Source organism: Oxyura jamaicensis, chromosome 5 (genome assembly GCF_011077185.1).
Source record: "Oxyura jamaicensis isolate SHBP4307 breed ruddy duck chromosome 5, BPBGC_Ojam_1.0, whole genome shotgun sequence".
NCBI classification, from domain to species: domain Eukaryota; kingdom Metazoa; phylum Chordata; class Aves; order Anseriformes; family Anatidae; genus Oxyura; species Oxyura jamaicensis.
In genome coordinates, this window is record NC_048897.1 from 39,954,762 (window position 1) to 39,973,603 (window position 18,842).

The following is an 18,842-nucleotide window of genomic DNA, read 5'->3' on the forward strand; positions in this document are numbered from 1 at the left end:
TGAATTAGCCTAGCTCCAGAGGGGCTTGGTCTCGAGACATGTTGTTTGGTGCCTTTGTGGCCTCCATGAAATCAATAGCAAACCTCAGATGTGTTTTAGTGAGGGAAGGAGCAAGTCCAACACCTCCATCACTGGGGAACAGGAAAGCAATTCTGAAAGAGCTCTAAGTTTTGCTTACTGAAGAAAATTTGACATGAACTACTGAATAGGCAGAGTCCCATGACTAAAGGCATCCTGAAATGCGATAAGGCAGTCAGAAGAGAACTTACTGCTTTTCAAAAGAGCACACTGGAACTATACAAGCAGAAAATGTATTACTTGATAATGGATACGCTTTTTGGCAGAAATATCGTGCGAGTCTACAAGGTCATTTATGTTCTGCAATAGTCGCTTTATAATGAAGGGGAAAAAACAGTAATTAGATCCCCATGCTTCAGGAAGGCTACAGATCCCTCTTTACTGGCAGATTTCAGATTCCTTTATCCTCCTGTGAGTCTCAAAATCCTTGTGTTTCTGTTATATCGAGAGTCTTCTCCTCATCCCTTCCTCCTTTTTGCCTACAGAAAAAAGCACACTGGACTTTTATCTGCTTTTGTCTGAGCCGAACCACTCCATTTCATTCTTGCGCAGCACCAACAGCTGTGCATGACACTGGGCGGTTTTGGAGCGCATGGGAAACGAGGAGTCCATCCCACAGATTATCTGTGACACTCTCAAGAATTAAAGTAAACACTGCTATTTCAAACAAAAGAAGAAATAGCAGCTGGTTTGGGCTGGTTGAAGCAGAAGAGGTTTTGCAGGATGTGATGGAATTTAAACATAAGTGTTACGGGCCTTGGTGTGAAAGCAGTGAGGGAAATGGAGCCTGCCCTTGTCTCCGAAGGAGCACACGCAGCCCCATGTGTATCCACACATGTGCCCCAAAGATCTTCCTGTAGCCATGGTATGAACTGGAAATCTGACTGCATGCAGTCAGCAGCCGGGCCCCTCCAAGGAGGTCTGACCAGCCAAGTCCTCTAAAAATAAATAAAATAATAACATAAATTTGGATAGCCTCTTATTCTGCAGATTGTAGTTCAGTCCCAGCTGCTCCTTGATACTGAGTGGATGGCCTTGTCACGAGGGTTCCTGAGGACCAGAGCTGCCCCTGACCAGGCCACGGCTTGCACATCTCATGGGCTTCTCTGCTTGTGAATCTCCCCAGTTTTTGTTGCTGTTGCTTGTGTGCCCAGGCTCCTTGCAAGTAAGATACTAACAGTGTATAAAGATGCATATAAAAACAGACATGAATCCATTACTTCTTGCATGAATTTAAGCAAAGGGTGAGCAGCATGGCATGCATGCTAAAGTGTGGTGGTTGATAGATGTTAGGTGCTTGTTAGATGCCAGCAAAAATGCTCTGGTTCTCTCCCCTCTCCAATACCAATGGATGTGCACGAATACAAGCAAGAGCTGCCTGTGCCCTAACACAACTCGTCTTGACTTTGTAACTTGACAGTTACAAAGCTGCCACTCCATTTGTTATTTACCCTTTTGCTATCCATGTAAATGCTATTCTTTTTTTTTTTTTTTTTTTTTTTTTTTTAACCTTGCTACTGTACCTTTCATTTATTTCCATTTCCTCATTTTTACATTGGATAGTTTGGGTTTGGAGAGATTTTTGCTTTTTCTTGAATTTCTTTTACGTTTTCTGGGACCAAATTGCCACCCTGTGTAAACAAAGTGGTAATGCTGAAGTGCTCATGGGTCTCATCAGCTGCTCCAGCTTTTTGAAGTGCAATGAGCAGAGCCGAGACAGAGAGATGCAAACCTACACTGCTTTTATCTAATAAAATCGCCCAGTATCTCTGTATATCAGGACTATCATGGAATATATATGCTATATACATAAATATATAGTATATATACTATATACTATATATAGTATATATACTATATACTATATATACTATATATACTATATATATACAAATATATACTATGTATATAGTATATATAAATATATATAGATATGTAAAAAAAAAGCCTGTTGCATAGATATGATTGTCCCAGTAAAAACATATTTCTGCCAATATGTCTTAGTTCTCTACTGTAAAAATAAAGGATGTTATTATAAAGATACAGTTTTGCTGGTACAAACCATGTCCTGTCCCTGAAGGTTTTGCCAGTAATGTATAATCCCACCCCAAAAGCTACACTCAGCACCATGGCACTGTGCAAGGCACTTTGTCTGCTATCTGAAGGCATGAGCAAAAAAGCTATACAGCCTGCGGCGACTTCATCCCTAATGGGCCAAGATGCTCTTGTTGAAAGCAGCCACGTAGGGGTGTGAGCAGTATTAAGGCTAACTTCTGCCCCCAGGCAGGCCCACCCGGCTTTCTCTGCGTGGATGAGGAGCTGTGAATCCTCCTCTGGGGCCCGGAGGCTGGGCTGCTGGTATATGCCGTGCCTGGTATTCCCCTGCTGCTAAAAAAAAGCAGGAGCCGAGGACCTGTAGGTTTGCCTGGGGGCCCCGTGCGGTGCTGCGCAGATCAGGCCGGGGCCGCTGGAGCCTCGAAGGCACTGTTTGGGGAAGAAAGGTAAGTGCTGGTCCCAGCCTGCCAGGCCTTCCCCTTGCACCTCCAAGTTATCTGCAGCAACCTTTCTTCCAAGCTAAACAAAATCAGGGGCTTTTAGGAACTTAGAAATGTCTGCTTAATTTCAGCGCCGATAAGCCCCTGCTCCATCTCATTCTTAATGTATCAAAATTAAATGTTTTAAACATATTTATCTAGTTGCTATGGCTTTGCCCGGTGTATCAGACACTTTATCCATCAAACATGACAATTGAATAATATTTTTATTTTCAGATACGGATCGCAGATCCTTCTCATCATCCTGGTTCCTCCCCCCTCAGCCTCAAGTTTTGAACTCACTGGAAAATCTGTTCCATAATATGGTGGGTAAATGAATAACAGTCACAGATGGCCTCTGGAGGTTTCATACATGCTGCAATTCATTTGTTCAGGAATGAAAAAAAAAAGACCCTTGTCTTGCAAGGGTATTATCGGAGACAGCAGATCAGACGCTGTAATGCTGCCTTGCACTCTGGATTCTCCCCATTTCCTAGGCTTTTATGACTCGGCATTTGCTATTCCTGGGTTTGAAATCTTGTAAGTGGAAAGTCAAATTCCACAGTGAAAATGATTGACTGCAAGGGACTGCTGCATTTAAAAGTTACAATTTATTTTTACAATCCCGAGTGAAACTATTGTGTGCTATCATATCGCAGAGAGATGCTCAAGAAGTGCAGCCTTCTGCTGGGCAGTAGCAATTAGTAAGAAGAACTTAATTCACAGATGACTGCTGAGAATAAGTCAAACTTGCAGCCTGCCTTGAGATCCTCAGGAAGAAAATGATAGAAAAAAAAAATACAGAAAGCAGTATATAATTTTCCTGCTTGAATGTCTTGTTCAGTGTAAGTCACAAAGTGTGTAAGTCATGTAAGTCAGTCCTGGCTTTTGCCTCAGAATTGAGGCCAGCAGCTGCAGGAGTAAGGGATGGGATGTCCGATGCAACAGCCATAGGGAAAAAAATTCACCCCACAATAACTACAGAGAATTCAGCTCCAGAGTGAAATCAGTAAAAATTTCTCTTTATGCAATGATATAAAAAATATTACCACAGTGTAAAATTTAGTATAAGTCTCTGTGCTGACACACTCTCACCCCCTTGCAGAGCCAGGTTGGGAGTGGGAATACTCACCTTTTCTGAATATTTTGGCTTTTCTGAGTGACATTTTGTACCTTACAACCCCCCCTGAGATTAGGCCTGCTGGATAAGTCAGCCTGATGGGTAGCTGTGGGAAGCCTAATGAAGACATTTTACCAAACGTCGGGTAAAACAGCTGATGCTGCTGTTGACACAGAGAAGTAGCTGAGAGGCCCCTCTCTGTGCCTGGGCTTGCTTTGGATTTGGAGAAAAACACCTGAAATCTTAACTTTGGGCTATGTATCCACGAGCAGGTGCCTAAGGGGAGGCTGTGCACCCCAGCAGAGTTCCTGGCCCCCAGGGGACCCCTCAGAGGGCCGGTCATGGGGACAAGCTGCCTATGTACTGCTCACCTTCGCTCATGCACCTCGTCCGGATTGGGCAAAATGGGAGGTTAAAATGCTGGTGGAGGTTAAAGCTGCTGTACTTCCAGCCAGAGACAGCTCCCTGGGCAGCTGACAAGCCGTCAGCGTCTGCTCCCCGTCTCTGTTTGCACTTCATCGAGTTATCTCCTCACAAGCAAAGAAATCCCAGCTGATCGAACAGCATGTTCATCATCTGGATTTCCCCGGTATCTCTTTCTGTATTAATGGTGCCATAAAAAGCCCACCAGAAAAGCTGACGGAGATCTGCTCTATCTTCCACTAAAAGCTTTTGCAGAGCCACTTTCAGATCTGAAGTGAAAACCAAAACCAAACCAAACCGAACCCCAAACAAGCACAACGACATGCACAAACCCAAATCTTTTTTTTTTCCCTGCTCAAATGTCAATCAAGGAACATTAAACAAAAAGATTAGTTCTGCCCTTATTTGTTTGTAAAACACAGAGCATGAAATATTTAGCAGCATTGTAATGCAAACCAGATGGGAATAATGCAGGCTTTCAAGGCCGCTGCCGAGCACCCCTTTTATGCTGCTGCAGCAGCAGGATGGCGCAGGCAGCCCATTAGGACAATTTATGAACTGGACCGCCACAGAGGGAGTTCTAGCAAGAGGTCCACAGCTCGTACAGAGCAACCCTGATAACATCTGTTAGGGTTATTCATCGAAGAGGATTATATTACAGTCCTTCTTAATACCACGAGTGCTACAGTAAAGCCGGATGAAACTTCAGTTTCATTTGCCCCAGCAATATGTGTTTATCAGAGCGTTTGTCTGCAGTTGGGAACCGAGGCTGCATTCATGGTATGTCAATGAATCAAGTATAGAAAGCTTGAAATATTAACCTGGAAAAACAAACAAACAAACAAAACAACACAGTTTTTAATCTCTCATGACCGTAACGCTCAGCTTTGACACACCATCAGCCCTTTGTCCATAGAAAGCCACTCCCTGTTAACTCTCCAGGGCTGAGATTGATTTTATTTAAATAGTTCTCACTCGGTAACCTCGCTCCATCCTCTTTTATTTAAGACTTTGCTAATGATGTTGTTTTTTTTTCCTTAATTTACCTAATCGCGTAATGAACGCTCACATCCGAAACGACCTCATTATACTGGTGGGGTTTTTGTGTGGATACAATTTAGTGCACAGGCAGAAGGCAGAGGAGAGCTCTCTAAATGGAGAGGTTTCAAGCATTCGGTAAAATCCCTGCTGACCACAAGCCAGATTCTTACTGTTGTAAATTGACTTAGTTCCAACAGCTTTAATGCAGCTACCCTGATTTACTCCACTTAAGGGTCTTACCTTATTATTTTTATTTATTGAACTTGCCACCTTTTGCTGCTACAACCTAAACAGATATTGCTATCCTCCAGCAATGAGGTTTCTATCTGAAAGAGGTGTTTATCTAGTAATATATGACTTAGGAGATTTATAACTGCTCAGAGTATTTCACTGTCCTCTGAAAGTGTTTATAATAATTCTCATTGACTGTACCAGCTCCTACTGATCAGCTGTAGAGTTGTTTGCAGCCTGAAACTGGTCAACAAAATATTCATTTACCGTACAAGAATGAGCTATTTTGTCTATTTTTAGGCATTTCTTTCTCCTCCCTGCTGGAAGACAGTCTTCCCTGGTCTATGTGTGGTGTCTGGGACAAAATCAAGTTGTTCCAAGTTTCCTTACCCATTCCAGAAGAACTGGCCTAATATACACAAATAAACCTTCACAATAAAATAAAACAAAACAAACAAACAAACAAAAAGAACCTGCAAGATGAAAATACATTTTGCAAAGGAAAAGAAAAAGAAAAGAAATTTTGATTGTGCACTGATTGCAGCCCTTAGAGCAGTGTAACTGCCCTCCATTCATAGTTTTCACTTGTTTTACCCCACTCTCTTCTGGGAGGGATTTGAGCTGGTGGTCAGATCTTGACACAGCTATGGTCAGCTGAAGTGTTTGCATGTGTACTTTTGGGGGCTTAGTGGGAGACAGCTCATAGTGCAGCACCACATCGCACAAATACCTGAGAGACGTCGCGAAGGCCTGGATAAAGATCAGTGTGTTCATAAAAGCGACAGGGAACGGAGCCCATAGGTTAACCAAAAAATCGTAGTGGTTTCCCACTCCTCCAGAAGTAACTGCTTGTGGAGCCCTTTCATGTCAGAGCACTTGGCAGAACTTGTCTCATAAAGATTCAGGAAAGAAAACAGCAATTACTTGGATGCTAATGAGAGCTGTGCATCCGCACACACACGTTGCGGTGATTAGCCTTCAGAGAAGTCAGCAGCAGCTAAAGTAACACACTGCTCGCTCACTGGAGGCAATTCCAGGTTTGAGGGTCTGAAAAAACTCCCCTTTGTCTTCGCAGGTTTGGGACTGGGGGGAACACCATGGAGAGGGAGTGTCAGAGGCTAATGCTGTAAGAAATTATACTGAATCATAATATGGTTTAGCAAATTCACTTTTTCTTTGGGTTCTGAAGAATTCTATTCAAACAGCAGCACAGTCTTACAGAAAAGGTGACATTTTCTATTAAATCTTACAGGGCTAGAATGAAGCAGGTACTTTCAGCACAACCTTCCTCCAGTGGTACATGAGCAGAGAGACAGGCAGCAGCAAATTTTATCCTTGCTTCACTTGTTCTGGGTGTTTCTAGGTCAGTCCAAATACTCTGATGATAAGAAATAAGCACAGTGAAAATGTGAAACTGCCCCCCAGAATGATTTAAAAGTCCTTAAAAAGAAGAACATATGTTTATTTATGGCATTATAACTGCAACATCAAATTCTTTTTTTTTTTTTTTATTACAAAAAAAGGATACATGCAATAAAATAAAATACTCTGACATTATATCCAATGCAACATAATTCATTGCTAACAGTGGAGTGTCACAGAAGTCACAAGGCGAGGGCTCAGGTTGATGAATTTCCAGTCTCTTTATTCCCCTTGCCAACAGCAAAGCCACATTGTATTTTATTTGTCATCAAGGGATAAGCTTTCAGAATAATGTGGCCTGATCACAGGCGGTCCCAGCTGCCATTTACCAATCCAAGAAGAGGCCTGTGGTATCAGATTCTTTTACTTGGGAAAATATGCTTCTGGCAAGGCTGAGGCCTAGGCAGTGTTTTTGCAGGCAGTGTGCAGAAATCCTGCCACGTTACGCCACGATCAAGGCACGCACCACGGGCCTCTGCTTCACAGGTGCACAGAAGCCCTGGCTGCGAGTGACTTGAGCCCCCACTGCTGCTCTGCAGAATGAAATCAGGCCATTTTCCAGAATATTGCACCGTAGGTTTCTATTATGTTCATCTACACATGCAGCTTCAACTGATTTAAGTATTTCAGCTGTGGGGTAAGCCCAGAGCACACAGGAGGCGCCCACAGCCCAGGAGGGAACCCAGGGTGCTGTCCTGAGGTACTGAGAACACAACTTCCTCCCGGTTAAAAGTCCCCGTCCTTCGTTAGAAAAGGGCCTCGCTCTGCCACTGCTATTCACACATCAGAGGCTCTTATTTTTAATATTTCCTGTGAAATTTCACGGGACGGCTCGTGAAATGAGGTTCTGAATGGTGTGAATGAGCTACAGAGTCAGGCCCCGGACTGGCACCATTTCTAGGATAAACTCCCTTGACTTGCAGTCAAGACTTTTTAGGAAGTGCTACTTAACGCAGTCCAGACTTTCAAAAAAATGACCTGATTTCTTTCCGCACATCTTGCGTGGAATAACACTAAAGACGACTTAGCTCCAGCAATTTAAATAAAAAATAAAGTCAGTCTTTTTTACGCAGTTACGCTTTTATGTGATTTCATAGAGAGTCAGCATACAGAAGCTTCCAGCTCCTTGAGATAATTCTAGCAAATAGGAGGACATGTATGAAAACAAAGGGCTTCAAAACTACATGGAAATCTGTAGAATAAAAAATATAATTTATATATGTTATTTTCCAATACAAGCAATAGGCAGTTTAGAAAAATATGAGTGTTACAGTCTTTCTGAGTCAACAGTTGTAAAAAGAAAGGATTTAAAAAATAAGTTTAGCTTTTCAAAAAGCCACATTTTTAATAAGAAAATAGACTGGTCCACATTTCCCTGAATAAGCCAGAAAGGTTAAGGAAAGGTCCAAGCAAGACGAGGAGTCTGACTTGGACCTGATATCAGCTGTGATAACATGCACATGTACAGAGACAGCTGCTTGGCTCCAGTATTGTTTACCTTAGAAATGAGCCTAATTTATCACAAATGTATTTTAAAATCATAAATAACATGACAAAAGTGGAACTGGTCCCTACAATGCAAATAATTGTATTCATACAAGCAAGAAGTGACATCAATCCAGTTATTTTCTTGTGACACTTAAAAGGTATTTTGCAGGCAGCGGTTACATTGAACAGCACATGTATAAACACAGATTATTATTACAGACTCTGCTATCAGCTACTACACATAAACAAGAGGAGATGTTCGTGCTGTAATTGCCTCTAACATTTTTGTTCTACTTGGATATTAACATTTACAAGAAGCTGGTCTGGGGAGGGGAGGCCTGAATTCGAGCCAGGGTTTCAGCAAGCAGAAAGCACAGGGTGCATGGGAAGTTGTCTGATCCTCTCCACTACCAGCCCTGGACCCGCAGAGGAGCTCTGAAGAATTTAAAGCCATTCACAACGTGAGTTCCTGTTGTGAACAGCCTTGGGTTTCCTCAGCGCCCCGGAACAGGTGATGTAACGTGGGACATAATGGTGTAATTTAGATCTGTATCAATAAGCTTCTAATTCTGGAGAATTCCCATTTTAGTTCCATGTCACTTTTAACAGAATACCACAATATTTGCTGACTTTTATATTAAAAGCAGAGAATGGCTCAATTACAGAAAAGTTCACCGCAGGCTGTTCTTAATAACTTTAGTACATTCTTTAGAAGTTCATATTAATTTTGTTCAACGTGAGAGTAAATCCCTTCATTTTGCCATAATTTTTGTGACGCACATGGGATATTTATGCACCCTAAAAGGGTGTCTCAGCACATTTCTTTAAATTTTCTTCTGGCTTAAGACTAAACAAAAGCACAAAAAACGATGGAAGTAAGATTAATGGAGTGCTGGTGAAGGGATCCAAGAGTGTTTATAATCCAGCCTTGTTAATGAAATTGGGCCCAAGACAGCCAGCTGTTTTGAGAAGTGAGGACAGGTCCTCTGCAGAAGCACTGTACGTTGGTTATATTGCTAGTAAACAATAATGCAGTTTCTGGGTCTCCTACCACTTCTCAATGTCAGTGCGGTGTTACATCTTACAAAAGCAATGACAGAAAAGCGCAACACCCGCATTATTGCTTGTGTAATTGTTTCACAGTGGTCCAGCACAGCCCGGTAAACAGAGAAGGAGGTAAGAGGCTGGGAAGGTAGCTTGGAGGCTGGGTGGGTGGAGGATTCCAGGATGTTCGGGAACCACCCCATAAACTGAGTAAGCACAAATTAAAAGGAAAACATTGAAATAATGACACTGATCAAAAGCAATACATCCACTGAAACAAAAACAGCCAGGGTCTCAGAGCAAGACAGAGAGGGGCCTTCTGATTTCCAGTAAACCACGTGTACGAAATGGGGGTTGGCGTTTGAGAATGGAGACGTTTAGTACCTCCAGCATCCAAATACCTTCAGAAACAGCCAGTGCTCAGTCCGTGACTCCCAGGTTAAACTCTTACAGGGTCTGATCTGGGAAGGTGATGGGAAAATCATCTTGGGAGCTTTTCACCTCAGAGGCTGAAGCCCTAACTCAAAGCTTATTAAAGCTCATTAAAGCTTATTAAACACATACCTCTAAACTTTCCCAGCTTTCTTTCAAGACACATTTTCTTTTAAAAGCTGCACTTGAGAGTTACGTTGAAGTGGAATGTCACCTTTCTTTAAGCAGAGCAATAATTACACTCCCCATTCCATACATACACAAATACATACATGTATTTCTTTGCAATGGACATACAGAGGTGTTCATATCTGTAATGAAACCAGGCCTGTGGAGTTCCATGCTTATTAGACTTGACAAAAGAAACAATTTGATTGTGAAGGCGAGGGCCACTTCAGGAACAGTACCAGCTCCTAACCCTGAATCCAAGCTGGAGGCCTCACTGCAAAGCCTGGGTAACGGCGGGTGGCACTGCAGCCTGCCCTCAGCTTCCAGCCTCTCCAGAATTCCCTCCCTTTTTTAACATACAGCTTTTGATTGAACAAAATGGAGCTAAAATAAATAGTTTTCTAGAGGGCTTGATGAATGAGTTGTGAAATCAGCTTGCTAAAAGTGACCATTTTCCTTTTCTTTCTTTTTTTTTTTTCAACTCAAAAAAAAGGGGGGGGGGGGGGGGGAGCTGTCCTGGCTTATTCTGATGTCTAACAGCAACATTCAAGCCTTCTGGGCACCTCTAGGACAGACACTGCTGAGCACACAGCCCTGGGCCCAGCGGCACATGGCAGTGCTCATAGAGGCAGTGGCAGCGGAAGGGTAACAGAGCTGAAGCTGAAACACCACTGGCCCTCCACACTGATTAAGAGGCAATTTTTTGCATGCAGTAATTGGATTACCCATCAAAACCTGCTTAGGGAGAAGAACAGAAAAAGGGTCTGGGCAGGCTCTGAACAATGCTAACGGTGAGGCTTTCATTGCTAATAACTGTTTGTTAAGTGACACCTTGCACTCTGATTTGCAGCCAACACAGAAGGCAGATGAGGGCAAGATGTGGGCAGGAGACTTGGGAGAGACAGCAGCAGGGGCCAGAGCCCCCTCAGACAGCTACAAAGAGTGTTTTGCTACAGGGGGTGGTGGAAAAAGGCAGAGCATCTGCAAGAGGAGCTGCAATGGGGGAACGACAGGGCTGGCCACTGTGGGACCAAGACTCTGGCCAGGATGTTGGGCTGGAAGAAAACAGCGAGGAGGCAGGAGTGAGTGCAGGTAAGGAAAGGGGATGCGCTGGGATTTGTTGTGCAGGCCTCTGTTGTGCAGAGGCGAAGACACAAAATGAAAGGGTCAGGCTGAAACTGAGCTGTGCTGGGTGTGGGCATGAAACTTGCCAATAACCCTTGGCAGGGGGGCTGAAGACGAGCAGAGTTTGGCAGACAGAATGACAAGGCTAAGTGCTGCAGCAGGACTGCTTCAGGGAGAGAGGGAGGCTGAATGGGATGGAGAAGTGGAGGAGTAAAAAACAAGAAAAGTGGACAATAAGTGTTTCAATTTGTTGAAACCAGACCTTAATTTTTGCTATGTGTATCAATGAAGAATTGGCTTTGGAAACAGTTAAGAGAAAGGTGACAGGAATGATCAAGTGCAGGGTTCCCTTATGAAAAGCAGAGAAGACTGGGTTCATTTACTTCAGGAAGTAAACAAGGCAAGAAGACATGATAAAAGAAGGGAAAATGACAAATGGTCTGTCTCTTTCCTTGGATTTGACACACTGGGGCCAAAGAAGGAAAATCAAGCAACCCCCAGCAATTTGAAACCAAATTCAGTGGGATACTTTTTTCACCTGGCAGAAGGATTTGGGACTCATTGCCCTTATGGCTTGGGAGACAGAAAGTCACTGGCATTCAGTAAGGCATCGACTAGGCTCATCCCCAAACCCAGAAGACTGAGGGCCACACCTCGCATTTACTTGGAAAGGAACAACAATTAAAAAAAAAAGCTCGCCTACCTCAGTTCTATAATGAACCTCTGATTCTCAAGGATTGAACAGAGACCCTCATTATCTTTCTCTCCACAATAGCATTTCCTGTGTCTTTTCCCGGCACATCAGCGCCTACCACCTACAATTAATCTGTCACTGAGGCGTTTGAATTAGCAGTTCCTTCTGTATTTGGTGAGGAGAAAGAAGCACCCCCAGGGCTCAGACCTCAGCTAGAGTGATGCCCTGAAGGAAGCCTCCTCCACAATCAGTGAGGTGAAGCAGGACAATGCTGATGGCCACTGTCACAGTTTTGTCTGGCAGAGCAGGCTGGCAAACCCTTGTTCCTGTATCATTAGTCAGGGTCTGCTCCCATTATGCCAATCCCACGTTTGCTTCTTGCACTGAGATAACAGGTTGCCTTTTGAAGACTTGCTGTCTCCTGCTGCTGCCATCGGGATTTTGTACCTTCAGCACAGCAGGTTCACCTCAGCCATGGTTTGACAGGAGGATGGGGGATGGCTCACTGATACAACCCGCCCACTTCTGGCACTTGCAGAAGTAGGGTATGTAGCGGAGGTGCCATTCAGGCCACTGCTTGACTTGGTATATTGCTGACATATCTTCACTTTCTTTCCAGATCTACTGTTAGATGCATTCGTATTTCAGATTGGATAGACAAATTAGAAAATAATTAGAAAAAATAACTGTATGACAGTTTGACTGTATGCTTCATATATATACAGTATGACTGTATGCTTTATATATATATATATTTAAAGGTATATTCAAGATATATATATATATAGTTTTTTTTTGAAAAAGCTGTATTCAAGCATCTCAGCTTTGTTTCTCTTTACCACTGAGGAAATGCAAAATGAACCCCTAATTCTTATACATACTTCTGCCAGTCAAAAAGTGACTAAAACCTTCTACACAGTTACCCAATATCTATGACTAACCTGATCTGAACCCAGTATAGCCCATTTATAATTGTGTTTAAAAATGGCAAAAATAATAAGATTGGTTTCTGAATGAATCATGATGTCTCTACCAACAATGTTATCTCTAGTATTTTAATAAACTGCCTTCTGAGAGCTGCTGAGCACTGACAGCTAGATTGATGCAATAAACTTGCAATGGCTCAGAACAGGTCAATGATCTGAGAACTACTAAGAATATCCTTGCCAGCCCCCAGCAACTCTGGAAGAAGCTGACATAGTTCATTGAGTAAAAGTGTTTTCAGCTGCAGGATAGCAAATGATGCTATCCAATGGATGGGAAAGACTCCAAAAGCAGCTTTTACAGCCAGCTGGGTACATAACCTATGACCTGGGAGACAGCTGTGATGCCTGGCAAAGACAAATTTGTTGGGATATTTATAATAATATTTCTTGAAAGGCAAAATACTGTATACTAGGAATGGAGGGGAAGGCACCGATCTATTCTCTTTAGTCACCAGTGACAGGACCTGGGAGAATGGTGTCAAGCTGAGGCAGGAGAGGTTTAGGCTAGACATCAGGAGGAGGTTCCTCATCGAGAGGGTGGTCGCACACTGGAACAGGCTCCCCAGGGAAGTAGTCACTGCACCAAGCCTGTCTGAATTTAAGAAGCATTTGGACTGTGCACTAAGTCACATGGTCTAAATTTTTGGGTAGACCTGTGTGGTGCCAGGAGTTGGACTTGATGATCCTTATGGGTCCCTTCCAACTCGGGATATTCTATGATTCTATGATAATAAATCAGTTTCTGCCGGTAACCTTCTGCTGACGTGCAGAGGCTACCATATGCACATTTAGTGGTGGCCATTTTTTTGGAGACATTTGTTTTTTCTGAGGTCTTTGACTCCCAGTGAAGAAGACTATGGAGAAATAGAAATTCTAAGAGTATCCAGCAATCATTAGCTGCTTTTAATAGCTAGGTTAATATCTCAGTCAGGGTAAGTAAGCTGGTACTTGGTAGAAATTATTATCACTCTGCAGATTCTGTGCTAACAAGGGAATATGATGATTTTTATATGCATATAGAACTGAACACATTTTTCATAAAGAAATTTCTGGAGAGGACATATATAAATAATATTTAGTATAACCTAAATTGCTAGTTGAAATCAGAGACATGGCACAATAGCAATTTTCTACTTCACTGTATTGCAGTCATGGAAAATTCTGTTGAAAGCATCTGGCTACAAAATCAATTACAATTTATAAATTAGGCTTGCTTTCACTCTGAAGGCTGGGTTTGAAGTATGCCCTTGGGGCTGTGCAGAATTCTTACTTTAATGCTTTGGCACCAGACTGTAGGATTTTGCCTTCAGCACTGATGGGTCATTAATGTGGTTAATCACCTACGGGGTCCGATAGGGCAGGCAAGAGAGCTTGGACAGAAGCACAAGGACTCTGCTCTGAGAACAGGCTGCAGATCTACGTGCAGTGTAGGCTACATGGCCTGAGCCAGATGCACAAACAATTTACATGCTCAATCATTTTCAATCTATTTTATAGGGCTTTCACACTCTCTGACAGTGGCTGGATCTGCATTAAAGCAGTGCAAGCACTCAGGTGTAGACACTTATCTGTTTTGCACACCCCAGGTTTTTGGCAAGGGATGTTTTAAGACAGCAGCCCCAGTCTGAAGCTGAGCTACAAAACATCTCAGTTAAATAGATGTCAGAGGTGCATGAGCATTTTATGGGCAGTAAAGTGAAGATATAATCCCCAAATCATCTGTAATCAGTGACTCAGACATGAAGAACAGTGCTCAAGGTTTTAAGGACTGATTAAGAAACAGTATGATTTAATTTGTTTTTTGAGAAAACTGACCTTTGCTCTGTTTCCTGGAAATTGAACTGAGCATTTTGTTCTCATTGTTCCCACTACTGACTTAATTAATATTTATGCACACCTCCAGCTATCAGTATCTTAAACCTTTCAGAAGAAAAGCAAGAGAATAATCTTAAACCTTTCAGAAGAAAAGCAAGAGAATAAAGAAGAAAGTAAACTCTGGACTTACATTTCATTTACTTTTGCTATTTCTAAAATTCCTTAGAAAAATTTTGGACAGGTGAGGTCAATAAAAAGAAGTGAAATTGTTCTAAGTGAGATGAAAATCAAAGTCCTCTGCTTCAAATAGTTTCCATTGCCAAGACGTAGAAAGATTCATCACTTATCTGAGATATTTAGATCCCACAAGTTAAGGAGAACAGATTTGCTGTGATTTAAAGCAAAACATTGCAAGATAAGAGAGGATGTAAAGAAGAAATTGAATGCAAACCAGCAGCACAAGAGTGTTTCTCGCTCTCTCTCTCTCTCTTTTTTTTTTTTTTTTTTTTTTTTTCCTAATCTTGCCAAAACACTGAAACTTCAAGATGATGGGGTTTTCTGTTATGGTCCTTTGTGTAACTTTTTTTTTAATTATTATTATTACTTTTATTTATTTATTTTTATCCAGTTGCATGCTTCCATAAAAATCATCCAGATTAGAAAGGCTGGGCAGAAAGAAATCTGATGTGAGATACGTGCTTTCACAGTAGAAACTTGTGTATGCCCCTTCTGAATTTCTCTTGTGGCTATATTTTCACTCATTATTTTAAATCTGTTTTTCACTGGCATTTATTTTCTTCACATGGAGAGGCTCAGCAAAACTCAAAAAGAGAGGTGCAATGTAGCTACATCAGAGAAAAGTGCGTGCACGAGCACACATATACATAACCACATACAGCAGGTTTTGTCACTGCCCCTCTTCTCCCACACTTCTTTTCCATTGAAGCATTTCATTAGAAGCAGAGCCGTGCCTGATGATGATTAGCTTCTTGCTGCACAGCCACTGGGTTCTTCCCCTGGGGCTGGCAGCAATGTTTAGAGAAGCGTTGCAGGACTGTGCATGGCTCCTGAGCAGCTAATCGGAGGAGAGGAGGAGGCATGTCCTCTGCCTCCAGAAAGAACAGCGGCAAAGCAGGAATTCATTTGCCCCGCTCTCTGACGAATTAGAACTCCTCTCCATCTGGCTTCTCCATGAAGGAAATGACAGCCCCTACCTTCCCTCGCTTCCTGTTTAGCTGTGAATATCTTTAGCTATCTCTCTGCATACAGCCTTTCCCCTCACCTCTCTGCTTTCACTCCCCCCTCTGCCTGCTCTCTTCCTCTCTTCTGCTGACACCTGACACTCAGGCTTTAATTTGCTTCAGTTCAGATCCTCCCCTTGCACTCTACCTGAATACCTTCACCTTCCCTGCTATCCTTTGCTCTTTTTCACAACCTCACTTTCTTTTTTTTTTTTTCTTTTTTTTTTTTTTTTCAGAAATTTGATGTTTACATGCCACTCTAGCAAAACCAGGGTAGTTGGAAGCATTACTAGGAAGACAGTGCAAGAGTGCTGATGGCAAAAGAGCCTCCTCAGAACGCTGACAGAGTCCCTCTTACTTGCCCCATTTTAAATCTTACTGAAGAAAGGGTGTTTAATGTGTGTATCAATACTTGAGCGAGGAGAGGGGATCAAAAAGAATCAGAAATGTTTCCTCTTTAGAGACTGTATTCTTGTCTTTTCTGTTATTCAAGAGATTTTCTTAGGCTTTATAAGTTGTTGGACCCCTCTCTTCTCTATCTATTCTTCTTTGACATCTGCTTGTTCCCCTTCACTCTGTGCCCATAACAAGCTCCTTGCTGCTCTGCCTTCCTATTCTACTCGAGTTATTTTTATTTAACAAAACATTCATGGGTTTGTTAAAGAAAAACGATTTCCTTCTCCAATTCCTCAGCTACTAAATAATTTTCCTGTGCAACAGATTTAATATTATTTTGGAACATATTTGGAAAACACGAAGTACCACCACATGCTGGTGCTGACAAGGCAAACCTCCTGCACCAAAGCCAGGATAGGAAAAATAACTGTTTCTTCTGTTAATTTTTTTTTCTTCTTCTCCCCCCTCCTTCTCATGATTATTACTGAGCTAAAATAAAGGGAAAATAAGGTGTTGCTCTCAGAAATGGCACAACATTTTAGAAATTACCTTTCCTTTCAGGAATCAATTAGGTAAAACACCACCAAGAATGGTTTCATCACAGTAAAGCTGAGGTTTTACATTAAAAGGCAATGTTAAAATGTACATTCAGAAAGTTGATAAATCAGGTATAAATCTAGGTAAATAAATGATAAATTGTTATCATCTTGGCATTCAACCTATATAGAAATCCATGCTTGCCTGCCTTTGATACAGTCACAGCAAAACATTAACGCATTAACATAAAAATAGGCTATGAAAGAAATTTGTTTTCAGGGAGGTGTTATTGAAGTAGTTCTGACTTTTGCAATGCTGACATTGAGGCAGGTTGTATCCCACTGTTCAGGCTGCATAATCCATTCCCAAATGACTCTTTATAAAGTAATAATAATAATGTTAACAATAAAATCTCCACTACTTTTTTAAAAACAAAATCACTGATATAAGGTTTTGTTCAGTGCTCAGAAATTTGTTCAGAAAATTATGACCTGATTTTACAAGTTCTCTATATAGATGTAACAAACAAAAAAAAAAAGTCTTTTTTTTTTTTTTTTTTTTTTTTCCCAGCTTTCCTCCTACTATATTCTACCTCTCCTGATTTAGGTGGGCTGGAGAACACAGTAATTGGAAAAGAAATCTGGTAAAAAAAGAGAATGAGAGAAGGCCCACCCCCACTTCTATTTAAGCCAGGGGAAAATTTTCCATTACCTTCTGCAATACCTGCATCCAGATACTGAAAAAACAGTTCAAGATTTTAAATAGAATTGTCCCAGTTTTCCTCAGGCTGAATGTCAACCACTGCCTTCGAACACAATTCTGTTCTACCTGCTCCCCGATTCACACTCTGGTGCATGTTCGCATCTTCACATACTTGCTGACTTTGGTTGTAAACTACAAAAATCTGATTTAAAAAGACAAAAAACAACCAAAACAACCACACCACCACCACCATTCAGTGTTCCTTGCTGAAAGGTGGTATAAACATAAACACTGCAGGATTATCCCCAAACAGTGGATGAATGGGTGGAGATGTTAGTTTGACCACAGATATGCATTTATATATACTTTTTATATATATGTACACACATATACACAACCTCTATATACATTTTATAAATATTATAACAAAATATTGTAAAAATATTATTTTTGCTCAAATACTTGATTAATGTGGACTAATCTTATGCTGCATTTATGTGATATACCCAGTTGATAAGATGGCCCTATTAGAAGCCCTAAAGTCTACAATACGCGCAGTTGTTAAAAAAAAGAAAAAAGAAAAAAGAAAAGAAAAAGAGAGTCTGTATTTCTGAGTCACCTCTTGCCATGCCAAGAAGTTAGGTTGGAGGTGGGCCCTCGTATCTCAGCATCAGGTTGAAGGACCGAGCGAAGTTGTTGGCCAGCGTGCAGCTGTGGGTGTCCTCTACCAGGGGCAGGAGGAAGGCCAGGAGCAGAAGGAACAGGAGGAGCAGTTGCAGTGGCAGTGCTGCCCAGCACACTCGATGCAGGAAGGAGCACACTCCAGAGCGCTTCTGAAAGACATAAAGCAAACAGTAACTCAGACTGAATTGCAGTCTGCCTCAGTTCCTCTTACACCTTCCCAGGTCCATCTTAAACTTTTATGTGATGCAGAAGAATGGGAGAAAACGCAAAACATTCATTGCTGAGCAGCCACAGAAGAGATGAACACAAAAAAGTCACTTCACTTTTCCTTGTGAAAATCAGGAGTAGCTCAGTTAATCTCATAAATTTAATTTGGATTAGCACAAGCAGGAGAAAACATAGCTGGGGCTACAGAATTCATGAAATATTAATTAAAAAGCAAGATCTCCACTGGCAGAATTCCTAGATATCTCTTGTCAATAAGCAGAACTGTGTGTGCTTTGAAAAAAAAAAAAAAAAAAAAAAAAAAAAAGGGCAAATATCAGCAATCTGTAAGAGAGTCCTGAAAAATATGACTCAATAACCCATTAATTTCATCAAAAACGGATTTATGCTCAGAACACAGACATAACACTTAATGCTGCTACAGCATTAGATATCGACCTACATCACAAGTATCAG

At 41.7% G+C, this 18,842-nt stretch overlaps 1 protein-coding gene across 7 annotated transcripts in view; it reads right to left on the bottom strand.

The window, feature by feature from the left end:
- Window positions 1-5,181: 5,181 nt before the first annotated feature.
- The window catches only part of SYNE3 (spectrin repeat containing nuclear envelope family member 3), a 65,430-nt gene continuing 51,769 nt past the window's right edge, over window positions 5,182-18,842 (bottom strand). For 6 of the 7 annotated variants that reach the window (XM_035329180.1, XM_035329181.1, XM_035329183.1 and 3 more), the window contains one exon: window positions 15,112-18,310. In XM_035329180.1, coding sequence (XP_035185071.1) covers window positions 18,116-18,310 — 195 coding nt within the window. In that variant the 3' untranslated portion in view covers window positions 15,112-18,115. Of the gene's footprint in view, window positions 6,806-15,111; window positions 18,311-18,842 lie in introns of those variants that run through there. The other variant, XM_035329176.1, reaches the window with a different exon arrangement.